This window comes from Diadema setosum, chromosome 16 (genome assembly GCF_964275005.1).
Source record: "Diadema setosum chromosome 16, eeDiaSeto1, whole genome shotgun sequence".
NCBI lineage: Eukaryota > Metazoa > Echinodermata > Echinoidea > Diadematoida > Diadematidae > Diadema > Diadema setosum.
Window position 1 is genome coordinate 10,486,362 of NC_092700.1, and position 13,228 is coordinate 10,499,589.

Here is a 13,228-nt window from a genome sequence, read left to right on the forward strand (position 1 = left end):
AAACAAACAAAAACAAAAACCCTTTCCCGACTCGAGGTTCCAGAACCAGATTCCTCTTCGCTCGGTGCCCTTTTATGACCTTCGGCTGATCAAAATCCTATTTCGTCATTCCAATTTACAGATTCACCAGTAGCTGACATCATATCAATACGAGTTGTAGAAAATCGACAGGCGAACTATCCAGGCAACATAACTGTCCATTGTCACGTAGATCCTTCTGACCAACCATATCCACCTATAGAGGAATATGAGGTCCTGACTGTGGAAACTACGCTACGGGCTTCACGTAACCAATCTTCAATCATAATATCTCCACTCCCAAATAAATGCATTAATATCACATGCATTGGTAGAAACCAGTACGGAATGACGTCATCAAATTCATCTTACTGTCCAGGAGGTATGTATCGAAAGGTTTATGTTTAGATTATGCAGTCCTAGATGCAGTTCTCCGGAGCTTTATGATTTCTCTTGATACAAAGTGTCAGCATTCTTTTCCTCGTGTTTTTTCTTTGTTTCTCCTTCTTTGACTAGTCTTTTTAAAGAAAAACATGAATCTAATATCTGTGGTCAGACAAATATATCTTTATGTTTCATTTTTTTCAAAGATGCGTATATATTCATATCTCTCATATTAGTAAGTCATAAAAAATAATACTGACATTGATAGCTTGACTGAAATAATTATATTGTCTTTGAATACATTCAATAACAACTCCCAGCAAGCTTCCAAAGTTATGAGGTTATGGATTTGTGTTGAAATAGGAGATACCAATGTTTAATGTTAATTCTTCATTTTCAGCCCCTCCTGCAGAAGATATCATATCCATTCAATACACCGAGGAACCAGAAGAAAACAACAAAAACAACCTGACGATCACTTGTCATATCGATCCTGTCCATCAATCACCGATACCTATCGACTCATACACAATCGAGATTGATGACGTCGTTGTGTCGTCTTCAGATGCACCTTACGCCGTGTTCACGTCACGTTCGGATAGGTGTATCAACGTGGTGTGTACGGGGAGAAACGCCCTAGGTGCGACGAGTTCTTCCGATATATATTGCCGAGGAGGTATTAACGTCTGGGAAATAGATATGACTAAAGTCAGATATGAATACTGTACATTGATACATATTTCTATGAATGAATTTGAAAAGAATTCTCTAAGACGGAGATAAATCAAAGGACATCAATTTGTCACTAAGACAGATCCGTTCTCGGTGACAGTCTTGTATCATTGTTTCTTTTGATAGAAAGGATATTAACTACACATTTAGCTTACTTTTAAAGATTTAATGCGTTTTTACAATGTTGTGAATAATCAGTACACAGTGTGAATCATCACTACACAAGGTGAACAGAGCATTTGATTACTATATGGGAATACTCTGTGAAACACTACACCACAATCTGAAATCATCTTCACAATGTTAAATTTCGAGCATTTTCACGTAACCGACAATGTGAATACATTGTGAACACACTGTGGGGACACTGTGTTCTTTCCAGTAGGGATATTACTGAATATAATGCTTGTGCATGATACATCCCTGTAATTTTGGTGTTACCTCTTTTTTTTTTCTTTTTTTTTTGGCCATCTTTTCTTTTTATTTCTATACAAACTTGACAGGTGATGTTCTGGATATTGAGTTCGAGGAGCTGGTAGGGGAAGATAATCAGAACGTGCTCTCGATTTCCTGTCTCGTTGAAGATCGGTATCAGCCCACCCCACCAATCAACACCTTTCTCATTACAGCAGGTGGTAGAATACTGTCATCGTCAAACTCGTCATCTGTGACCCTTGACCCTCGTCCTGAGACCTGCACCAGGGTGACCTGTACAGGTCAAAACGATTTCGGATCAACCACAAAGTCAATGACATTCTGTCCTACAGGTACAAATGCACTCCCGTTATAACGAAGTCCTCTTGATCAGCGGTTTTCTTTCGTTATAGCCAAACAAGTAAAACAAAGATATACAGACGGTGATTTTTGGACCTAGATTCTGGTTTCGTTGTAACGAAAATTTCGTTTTAACCGCGTTCGTTGTAACGGGAGTGCACTGTAAAGTAAATCAAAGGAATTCAACATAATATAGGAGTGACAATACACTCATGGATACAACACCGTTCAGAGGGGAAATGTTACCTCTGTTCGAATAATGTTTAACAAAATCATCATCTCTGTAACCCATGTCGTGATCACTTTTGCGGAAATGCTAATAAAAGAAATCCAAATCACATTAAAAAAAAAAATCCCGCAATAGTCAGTTTGGTTAATGATTTCATACTGCAATAAATATCTGTCTCTTAAAGAGATCAGCCATCTTTAGTCACCTGATAGGTCACATGTATCTAAACAAGAAAAATACACCGAAAAGAATATTCAGGTATAAAAGCAATGTCATCCTACAAGATAGTTTGACTATGTTGCCCAACTTAGAAAGAACACCGGAAAAACCTACTGTGAAAATGAATATAATATTACCGGCGCATATCTATTGTAGAATATTTATTACGACACACAATTGCAATTTAGCAGATATCTTTCCTGATCCCGGAAGTATATCATATGACGGTGACTGAACGCTCATAATACACACACACACACACACACACACACACACACACATATATATATATATATATATATATATATGTGTGTGTGTGTGTGTGTGTGTGTGTCGGATGTGTAATACAATTTTTTGTATAATGCTTGTTGAAATAGATGCTTAACACTGTATGGAAGTCATATAGTCGAGTTTTGACTTGCTTATGATGATCCACTCCTAATTCAAATAAATGTATACGATATGTATATACATATATATATATATAGTTATATATATACATAGGCTATATGACTATTCCAAGTGAAAAAAAAATAAAAAGATATTTATATAATGTGTGTATAATTTTATGAATAGATCAAATTCAAATCAACCACCCTGACTACATTTGAAAGTTTTAAATGGTTTTAGGTCATGAAATATTTATACAGGAGATGAGGTAACACAATGAAGTTTATTCTTAACCACTGTAACATTGCTGAAAGCACTTTTTGATGTCTTCGTTTTAATCAGGGTTACTTTGTGAAGGCTTTTTAATATTTTTTTAAACATCGTATACGTAACCTTTTTGCAGCGTATTAGTTGAAAAAAAAAAATTACAAGTTCAACGATGAATAACAAGAGCATGAAACGATTGTTCGCCCGAAATTCAAATTGTTCTTACCACAAAATGTTCCTACTCTCGTCATTCCAAACAGTCATAGCGGATATCAATCCTTGGCAGCATTCTAAAGGATTCATCCAAAAACCATCGACAACCGGTGCCCTTATCGTCGTCGTTCTCGTCCTGTCGATGGCAGCTTGCTTTGCCTTCATCATGAAGAAGAAACACCACTCAACTGGACGCTAGAAAGACAAGGGAAACTCGTGTAGGAAGCTCCTCCCCCTCATTTGCATACAGGTCTCTAGATGTGAAATTCACTTGAATCTTTCGACATGAGTTTGATAGATAGATACTCTATCACTAGATAAGGAAAATGATACAAAGTTCATGTATACGAGATTTCATTCACGTGGATACATTTCATATTTTAATCTCGGTCACCAACATCGGTTAATGATACTCGGAATGGAACTTGTGACATTGCAATGAGACAAAATGCTTCTTTAATCAGAATCCAGATCTTGTCTGTTTTACTAATAAATATAGGACAGGCGCTTTGGGAACAGATCATCTCAAATAACATAGCTTATGGCAAACAAAGTTTGAGTATTTCTAAAAAGGGAAAACCTGCTAATTTAGTTTGAATTTGAATACCGTTCATCAAAATTTTATGACCAAATCAAATACTTAATCATTTCAGATTTTTAGTCGAATCAAAGCAAAACAAAACAAAACAAAACAAAACAGAATCCTTTTATTTCATGTTCTATTAATGCCGTCAATGCATCACACGGAGATATCTTTCAGAAAATAAAGGTTCCTGCTATAATACATTTTGTTCTCATATGTAAAAAAGAAAAAAAAAATGACAACCATAACGTAAACTTAGTGTATATTGTATAAGTCATACAAAAATCCCACTATATTTTTGTCTTCTTTCTGAATTTTCAAATAACTTTTGCATAAAGATTGCGTAAACCTAGAGGAACGACAATCTATAAAATGGCACTGATGTCTTTTAATTTCTAATTCGTTCTCTTCGATGACATTTCTGACAATTCATCTTGCCGAAAATGGCCAGATTGGGCAGTCATTAATTTCATTATACCTTCGAGCATATCCATTCTGTGTTGTATCATAGCGTATTTCCTTCTATTTTTACACTTCGTGCATGATAACTTATACATTTCAAATAGCAATTATTAGCAAGACATCGTGGATCTGTTTACTCTGTATATCACATTAGTATTGAGTAGATGCTTTACACATTAACTACGCAATAAATGAATAAGAATAGATAAACTAATAAAACTTATAGGCTATACATATCAGAAATAATCAAGTTATTTTCATCATAACATTTCAAACTCTCAAACTCAATTCTGATTTTAAGCATCTTCACAAAATGCAGTAGATTCAGTATGTCTAGAATGGCATACGCAGAAGACACGTGCACGTATAAATAATGGGAAAAAAAGAACAAAATGCATGATTAGGAATGTTCAGTACAATGCCATTTATTTCTGGTTCATCCAATGAAATAAATGAATATCTGCTACAATCAATGCAAAAGAAAATTGTCTCTTGTCTTCAGGTTTGCTATGTCTTCATATTTTGAGAGCTTTGTATTGTATTATTTAGAACTGTAATCACGTGGTTTGGGTTTCAGCAATGGGAGTATCAATTCAGAAATGTTTTCACCATGGTCGTGATAGGAAGGCTTTTGGCAAAGCTATTAGCCTATATGTACTAGTGTCTATTTCTTCATCCTGTGTAAACGATTTTATACCTATACAGATGTAAATTTCAAAATGAATAGCTTGTTTTGATCACCTCATTTTTTTTTTCATTCGTTTGAAATACAAAACAGAACACTCATGGCTTCTAAAAACGGGAAGTTCGGCACTCACATTAGAAATGTATTGTTTTCCTGCTTCGATCATTAAACAAATATTTTGTATGATACTCATCATTATGTACATGTAGGGCCTACTGTATATGGTTTTGTTATAATTCAAATTAAAGAAAAAAAAAGTAGATGTCGCATACCAGGTGGGTAGCAGGAGTTTCCGACCAGTAGGTCTTCTTAAGCTTTATTGTCTGTTTATGCAAAGGTGGATAGAATTGGTTCTGAGTCTTGAGCATGCATAACCAGCCATAAATGGAGTAATGAAAATGATTAATTGAGTGTGAATTCAGCGCAAGCTAACGACTTAGGATACTTCTTGGAAACATATTTGGCGACATATTTGGCAACTGCAAGACATAGGAAAGTTGATGTAAATAAACATAGGTCCTGTAATAATACGGACATAAGTTACTAGTATCATATAACGGAAATGAGAAACAGAAATAAACAAAGATATTATAGGGATAATCTATAGTGTAAGTGAACTGCTTGGCAGACGTGTGTGTTGCTTGGGTTGTGTTGTGGGTGGTAACGGTTGTTGTTGTTATTTGGTGTCCATCTTTTTATATGATTATCTTATCGTGAAAACACTGTTTGTTTACAATATGTGAAGAGTTTGTTCGCAAAAACCGATAAGTCCATATTTGCCAAACTTAATGGAGATATTTGCGATTAAAGGTCGAGAAAAATAAAAAGAATAGTAAGAAAATTTTTGCTTCTTTTGACCATAACTTCAAAAATGTACCTTTTTATGTAGTGACAAATATATCATTCAAAAGGTATTATTTTGTACTTTATGATAGAGACCGTACTTCAAAATCTTTAAAAATGGATCTATCGGTTTTTGCGAACAAACTCTTCATGTACAACGTGCAAATGGGATAATGATTCTTTCCAGTAATTCTATTCATTTTTTTTTAAATCTATAACTGCCATACCTTTTTGGCAGATAGCCTTTTATATCGGATTATTTCAAGCCAACCAAGATACACAGTGACGGAACATAATGTGGAAAACAAATCAGCAACAACCAAAAACATTAAGGCCAAATACCTGACCACACTTCGCAAAAACCGATAAGTCCATATTTGCCAAATGGAGATATTTGCGATTAAAGGTCAAGAAAAATATGAATAATAAGAAAAAATTTGCTTCTTTTGACCATAACTTCAAAAATATACCTTTTGTATGTAGTGACCAATATATCATTTAAAAGGTATTATTTTGTACTTTATGACAGAGACCGTACTTCAAAATCTTCAAAAATGAACTTATCGGTTTTTGCGAACAAACTCTTCTTATCTTACACAGTAGGCTTAGGACTATATCATACTAGTAGTTGCTTATAATAGTGTCACGAAATGTTCCAAGTTAATAGTTCTCAATGAAAAAAATGCAGTCCAACAACTGTTGTGAAACGATCTTTAGACAGAAGTCAGGTAGAAATAGACCCTCCCTCTTCTCATGTGCCTTCTCAGCAAGATTTCAGCGGAATGTGACTTCTTTATCTTCTTTTCACAAAGAAAATTTACTAAGATCTGCCATTGAGGTGGACTCAACACTAACCACCGAACTAGTTCGGTGACACTAACACAAAAACAAACAAACAAACAAAAAAACTGCACAGCGCCATCTCCTGGCTGGTCCTAAAAAGAAACCAGCTAGCTGCTGTGTATAATACTAATCCATTCGTAAGTGTATACATACACGGTACACAACACCAGTATACCGCCGTGTACGGGATACTGCTACTGAATGATACATATCTTGACGATGACCACGGTGAAAGTTATTCCGTGATCGTGTTTTTGTTGATTAATGAAAGAATTCACTGAAAACCTTGTCTATTATCATAGTGCCCAGTCTACTAAGTACCGAGTAAAAAGGTGATTAAATCCCTCAGCTGGCGGAAGATGGCTGAAGAACTCGGCAATCGAAGGAAGTTGGGAGGAGAGGAATCCGGTGGTACAACGCCTGGGAGTGAACACATTGCATCAGGAACTGAAAACCAAAGGAAAGAAGACAAAAATGAATCCGCGTCTGCAAGTAACAGGCAATTTTCCATGTCCGAGTATTGCCAGAGTCTTCGTACGTGGGTTTTCATGTATCAGTCTCACATGTATATACAGCAGCACATGATGAACATGGTGCCCTACATGGCTTGCGCAACCTACATGCAGCAACTTCAGCAGCAGCAGTCAATGGTGTCGTCGACAAGTGCATCAGCGACCGGCCAGAGCTCCGGCGGGGTTGCCGGCGGTCGTCCGGTGGGAGGTATACAGCAGCAGCAGCAACAGCAGAACGTTCAACAAAACCCGCCTGACAGAGGAGGTTTTGCCTTTGGATTCCGCCAGCACCACCTCAATGCAGCTCAAAATGTTGACAACGTCATTCCACATATACCAGGTAGAAATCTTATCGCCTGTAGTGCAGTACAAATACAATGTAGGAAAGATAGTTTCTACCCATTAAAGCCAAGTTTACAAAAACTTTGTGTTTGGTGGTGCGCGTGCGCGGTGTTAGTTTATTTAGAGAGTTCTTTTGTACAGAAACACTCACAAACACAGAACCTCTAGTAGCTAAATAAATACTCATGTTGTGCCTTCTTGTCAAAAAAAAAAAAAAAAAAATCCAGGTGAGGATACTTGGGCCTACACATTAATATTAGTCATTAAATTAATATTACAGTCATGACACAACAGTTTTCATTTTGGCTATCCTGGGTTCAGGGGGCTAGAATATTATTTTAGGATTCTAAAGGATTGCCTGCATTTTTAACGCACGTATGGATGAAAAGAAACACAGTGTATTTTTAGTTTTAATGCTCATGCTGCGATTGACACATAGTTGATATAATGTAACGTTACAAAGACTATGTGGATTTTATGAAACATTAGCTCTCAAAATCCAAAATCTACAAGCAGTTGCCTCGTAGAAAAATTAGGATTCTTTATTTGTGTGTTAATAGATCTTATTTTTAACCACATTCCACTTGACTCCATTTCAGTTCTTGAGTTTAGCGTGCCATCCATCTTTCGCCGGGTGGTAGCTGAAATGATCGACTTCTTCCTGCTATTCACTGCAAAACTGGGTTTCATGTTGGTCATCATCGACTACCTTGGCATCAGGTTTGAACTTACTGCATTTTTGTGGGGGTTTTTTTGGTTGTCTTTTTTTCTTTGCCTACCAGGGCTCAATGTTAGCAATCAGTGACCGGGGGCCACTCCAAAATCGTAAGTGGTTTCTAGTTGAGTTTTGCTGAATACTTGATGCATATTTGTAATCCAAACATTTTAAACTCTGATAAAAGGTGCTTGAAGTTCTAAGTAAACCCCAGCCTGACCTTGTATTTCTTTCACTTCAGTCGTGGCTCATGCATATATACAATGTAATTCATGCTTCTCTTGTACTTCAGTATATCAAGAACAGTCCACAAGTAGATTATTTCTGTGTCTGAACAGTTGTAAACTCTAGACTCATGTAAAACATGTTTCACGCGACAAATATTTGTAATTTTCTCAAAAGCAGGATAATTCTCTCCCTGGCTACAAATAAGTCCCCCTAGTACTGTACCATATCAATAAAGAGAGCCTGGCCAACTCGGTTGTAGGCTTATGAGTTTGAAGCATGCGATTGGTCAAAACTGGTCCAGTGATCTACATGGAGCCATGTCGTTACCAAAGTGCGCTCAGACGCAGTGCCCATTGTTCATTACCCCTTATTTGGCTTACTCTCATTATTACAGTATGCGTCTGAGCGTACACTGTAACCCTGTAATGTGTAATATGCTGAGTAACGACATGGCTTCCGATTTAGCAGTTGTCCAGACTCTCTTCATATACGGCACTGAGTCCCCCTGACTCTGAAGCAGGTACTTTGAAAAAACTTACCCTTGGATATTTCTTGTGTCCTGACAAGAGCAATGTGTGTCTGCCTTGGGAATTTGCTGTTTGCATACATGTGGAGATGTGTGTAAAAGACATGTATCTCCACAGATAACTCTTGGACCTTCCTGATTTTCACGCTGTAATGTTAGAAGCCCTGTTGTTTTTTTTTTTATTTCAACACGAGTTCATAGCCACCATCCTTCTACATGATCTGCTTGATACTTCCTCTCCAAGCAGTGACACCACGGGATTCATGATGCGATTTCTCGTGGAGGAGATCGAGGACGACACATCTCTGGAGGAACTTCAGCAGATGCTCCTCGTCGCCTTCGTCTACCGGGTCATCGTCTGCATGTATGAGGTGAGCGTCATCAGGTCCTGAAGCTTGAAGGAGGTTTCTGGACAACCAGCTAGATGGTCTGCAAATTATATTGAGTCCTGTATTTGAGTGACCTTGAAAATAGATCATTGAGGATATTATTCAATCATAGCATTGAGATGCACGTATTTCGACAGACCAGTTGGATTTCTATTCAGATTTGTACTAAAGTGACCATCAAAGCCGGTATCTGTCTTGTAAAAATTAAATCTGTATTTTGACAAGTGTGTAGCTAATATTTGATGTCAAAAGACCGGATCTCATCACTGAAGCTGTGTATGCAATTTATGGCTGTTCATAAATGTTCATTCAATAAATGCATGCATCAAAGTCTATGTTCAGTTTTGGTATTCAGAAGACAAAGTATCACAAGATGTTCATAAAAGTGGAATGCCAGCATAGATATGAATTTACTTTCATGAAGGATTGGCACCTCTGTGTTTAGATAAATTCTGCTGCAGTACAAATGCCATATTGTTATGATACTGCATTGTCTGTATTTTCTGTATCTTTAGAACACTATTTAGATTGCAGCATCTGAAGTTCATATGTGGTTTTTAGATGATTCATTGTTGAAGTAGATAACTGCTCTAACTTCTTACTGATGACTTATGATTGATACTTGAGCAATTCTAAATTCCAGAATGAGACACTCTTCTTGGCTTACATAGCCATATTTAAGTCATTAACAATCAGCTGCATCTGGTAACATCCTAGACAAAGGTTGTGCAAAGTGTTGTTTCACTGTGATGGACAAACAATTTGGAGTCTCCCGGACTGGAGACGGACTGAAGGAACACTAACAGTTCTGTGAAGGAAAGAGGATGTCTCGAGAATTCAAACTTGTTACATGAATGGAACAGGACGGATCTTACTTGCAAAGTCCTCAGTGGTTATGTCTCCTCTGTCTTTCTTAAGTTGATATCAAAATACTGTTGTACAGCTTCTCTTTTAATTATCAATCAGATGGGAACGCTTATTCAGTTTGCACCCTTGTTCCCCATTTCTTTTTCCTGCGTCCGCCACTCCGGAGTAGACCTTCTTCCTGTGTAGTCATGTCAACCGTTTCCTCGCTGGGGCCACGCCTGGCAAGTTTCTGATGCGGCTGAGGGTCATCTCGCTGGAGCAGGTGCAGAGTGCGGGACCAGGGCGTGTCCAGGTCACCCTGCCGGACAACATCTCCTTCACTCAGTAAGTTCTCTTTTTTAACCTCTTTATTCTTGAACTTAGGCTTCTTGCAGTGAAGGAGTGGTATATCTCGCACTGCAGTGGATTGTTGCTATAAGAAGCATTGTCTGACCAGCAAAATCAGTTTGTCATAATGTGGGTTTACGAAGCAATGAAATATGATTACTCCTGGAATATGAAAAGTGGCTTTGATAATGATATGACAGGCACGATATTGAACAAGTGTTGTTTATAATAAGAGTCCCATATTTTGCAATGAGTCCAGAAGCACTCTTTAGATTTATTTGTGGTGATTACATTGCAGAGCATGTTGATTAAGAGGAAGATGTCAACCTGGCAATGAAACACAAATTTTCACTCAGTACACTCCACACTGTATCAGGGCAGTTACCCCCCGGCTAAATATTGGTTAGTGATAACGTTGGAGTAAAGATTAGGGTTAGGGTTAAGGTTATGTTTAGGGTTAGAGTTTGGGGTAGGGTTAGGGTCAGGGAAAGGGTCTGGGGTGATTGCCCACGGGGTAATTGCCCTAGACCCCTCCACACATGCACACATGCAAAAGCAGCCTCGGGCAGTTTACTGGCTAAAGACTTACCTGAAATCATTTATCTTTCTGTCAGCAGTATGTTTGCCAATTTAAAGGAAAGTATTTTGAAATAAATATGTGTCCAGTTGAATGAATTTACAAATGTAGGCAACTTGTTTTGTGAATGCATAGTCTGTGCTTTTATCTACAATGTAAGAAATTCCTAGTATTATGATGATGTATTTTTACACACTTTAGAAGAAGATGTGTACACCGTGTAAAATGGTCATGGAAATTTACATTTTCTGCTCTGGAAAGTCATGGAAAGTCAGGGAATTTTGAAAATGTGGAAGTGTATGAACCCTGAAGAATGAATTTGTCTTTACAGCTCAAAAGTAGAGCAATATGGATTTGATATACGTCTTGATATATACATACATGTACAGTAGATCAACAGACATACGAAACTTGTAGCAGTATGACATATCAGTGTAGTATTAGAATATCTGTACGAGTGTGAGTACTGTACATGTAGTATGAAAATGATGGCACATGTGAAACTTAACACGTACGTGTTTACGTACAAGACTCTAAATTTGTTTATACAGTGTGTACTGACAGAGGAGGGCAGACACATCACCTGGAGGATCTCCCATACTCATGCTGCACAGTTTAGCTCATCATTTAACTCCTCTTTTGTCCAGTACTCATGCTTTTTGCTTTGTATTGTGACCATTTCATACCCGCAAGGGAGGAGGGCGGATGCAGTAGTGACACAACATTTGCTCCTGCAATAATTGCTCCGGTGTCATTTTCTCCAAGGACTTGGGTTTAGGGTTAGGGTTGTGGTATAGGGTTTTAACTTTAGTTTAATGTTAGGATTAGGATTAGGGTTAGGGTAATGTTTGTGGGTAGAATTTATGTCTGGCTTAGCGTGCAGATATTTCATGGGAGCAATTGTTGCAGGACCAAATGTCGAGGAAACAGATGCAGCACAACCTTTGGATGTACAGTCAACCTCGCCTAAGTCAAATCTATTTGGACCGAAGAAATAGCTTTCACTTGGAGAAAATTCGACTTATGAGGGATTGAAATAAAAAGAATATAAAGAGAAGAGGACTAGAGAAGACCTTTGACTTATATGCGATTATGCAACTTATGCAAGGTTGACTGTACTCTCTTTTCGTGTGCTGCACAATGCCCGAAGTGGGGGTGGGGGGGGGGGGGGGAGACAAAACTCCCAAATTAAGGAATCTTTTCAAACCTTTTCTCAAATTGTAAGCGATTCGCTACGGTAGTGCTATGTGTAATTTAGATTAGTGACTGCGTAGAAGATGATTTTTTTTTTTTTTCATTCACTTGTATAAAGGGGAAGGAAAGCCTGGAACCATGCCATCACTGACATTTGCCTCTATATCTATCTCTCTATCTATCTATCTCTCTCTCTCTCTCTCTGTCTGCATGCAGGGCTTTCCTCCGGTCAGTCGTCAAGAACTTCTCCATGGCCTTCTTCTTTCCCGCCTGCGTGACGGTCTTCTTCAACCCCCACTTCCGTGCCGCCTACGAGGTGCTGACGAGGACGATGGTGGTCGGAGCCGAGAACTGGCCGGATCTCGGACCCAATCGCCAGGCTGGAAACAGGCCCCTCGTCAGATGACATCTCAAATGCTTTTGAAGCGGGGACAGGTGTCTCAAAATGATGTGTACTCAAATATCAGTGCAAGGTTTGACATACTATGTAGCTCAGACAAGAATAAAAAATCTTTATCTTTATCACTTGGGGACTAGGAGTTGTACCATCAGTAGGCAGATAGATCTATATTTAATGTGAATGAAACTCTACAAACATATCTTGTACTACAACATAATTTAACAATCTCCTTTCCTTGGTGTAAGTGGAACAGTTCCTTTGCCTTTGTATTATTTTTCAGCTGCGTACATCATGATTCAGAACATTATTTCTTGGTCCTGTAGACCTCCTCATACTGAGTATATATAATGTGTTTGGAACATGTGTGAAATGTGACCAAAACTTGAATTATCAATGCAAAAATTTAGAATATGTTTATTTGTCATCAGCAAAATTTGTACAAACTCCAGTATTAATGCAGAAAGAAAGAAAAAAAAAAGTTGTGTAGCAACTTTTGACATTACAGGCAA

General features: G+C 37.8%; 2 protein-coding genes across 3 annotated transcripts; both read left to right on the top strand.

Annotated features, from left to right (window-relative positions):
* The first annotated feature begins 774 nt into the window (after positions 1-774).
* On the top strand, positions 775-3,891 carry LOC140240171 (uncharacterized). The gene is made up of 3 exons (XM_072319975.1): positions 775-1,078; positions 1,638-1,901; positions 3,274-3,891. The coding sequence occupies exons 1-3, from the start codon at positions 775-777 to the stop codon at positions 3,423-3,425; spliced, it is 720 nt and encodes a 239-aa protein (XP_072176076.1). The 3' UTR covers positions 3,426-3,891.
* Positions 3,892-6,873: 2,982 nt separating this feature from the next.
* LOC140240081 (uncharacterized) lies at positions 6,874-12,897 on the top strand. 2 transcript variants are annotated; one of them, XM_072319889.1, is made up of 5 exons: positions 6,874-7,494; positions 8,096-8,216; positions 9,210-9,336; positions 10,391-10,545; positions 12,536-12,897. In XM_072319889.1, the coding sequence occupies exons 1-5, from the start codon at positions 7,002-7,004 to the stop codon at positions 12,723-12,725; spliced, it is 1,086 nt and encodes a 361-aa protein (XP_072175990.1). In that variant the 5' UTR covers positions 6,874-7,001; the 3' UTR covers positions 12,726-12,897. The 2 variants fall into 2 exon arrangements, with proteins under 2 accessions (XP_072175990.1, XP_072175991.1); XM_072319890.1 differs by having other exon boundaries at positions 9,213-9,336.
* The last annotated feature ends 331 nt before the right edge of the window (positions 12,898-13,228 follow it).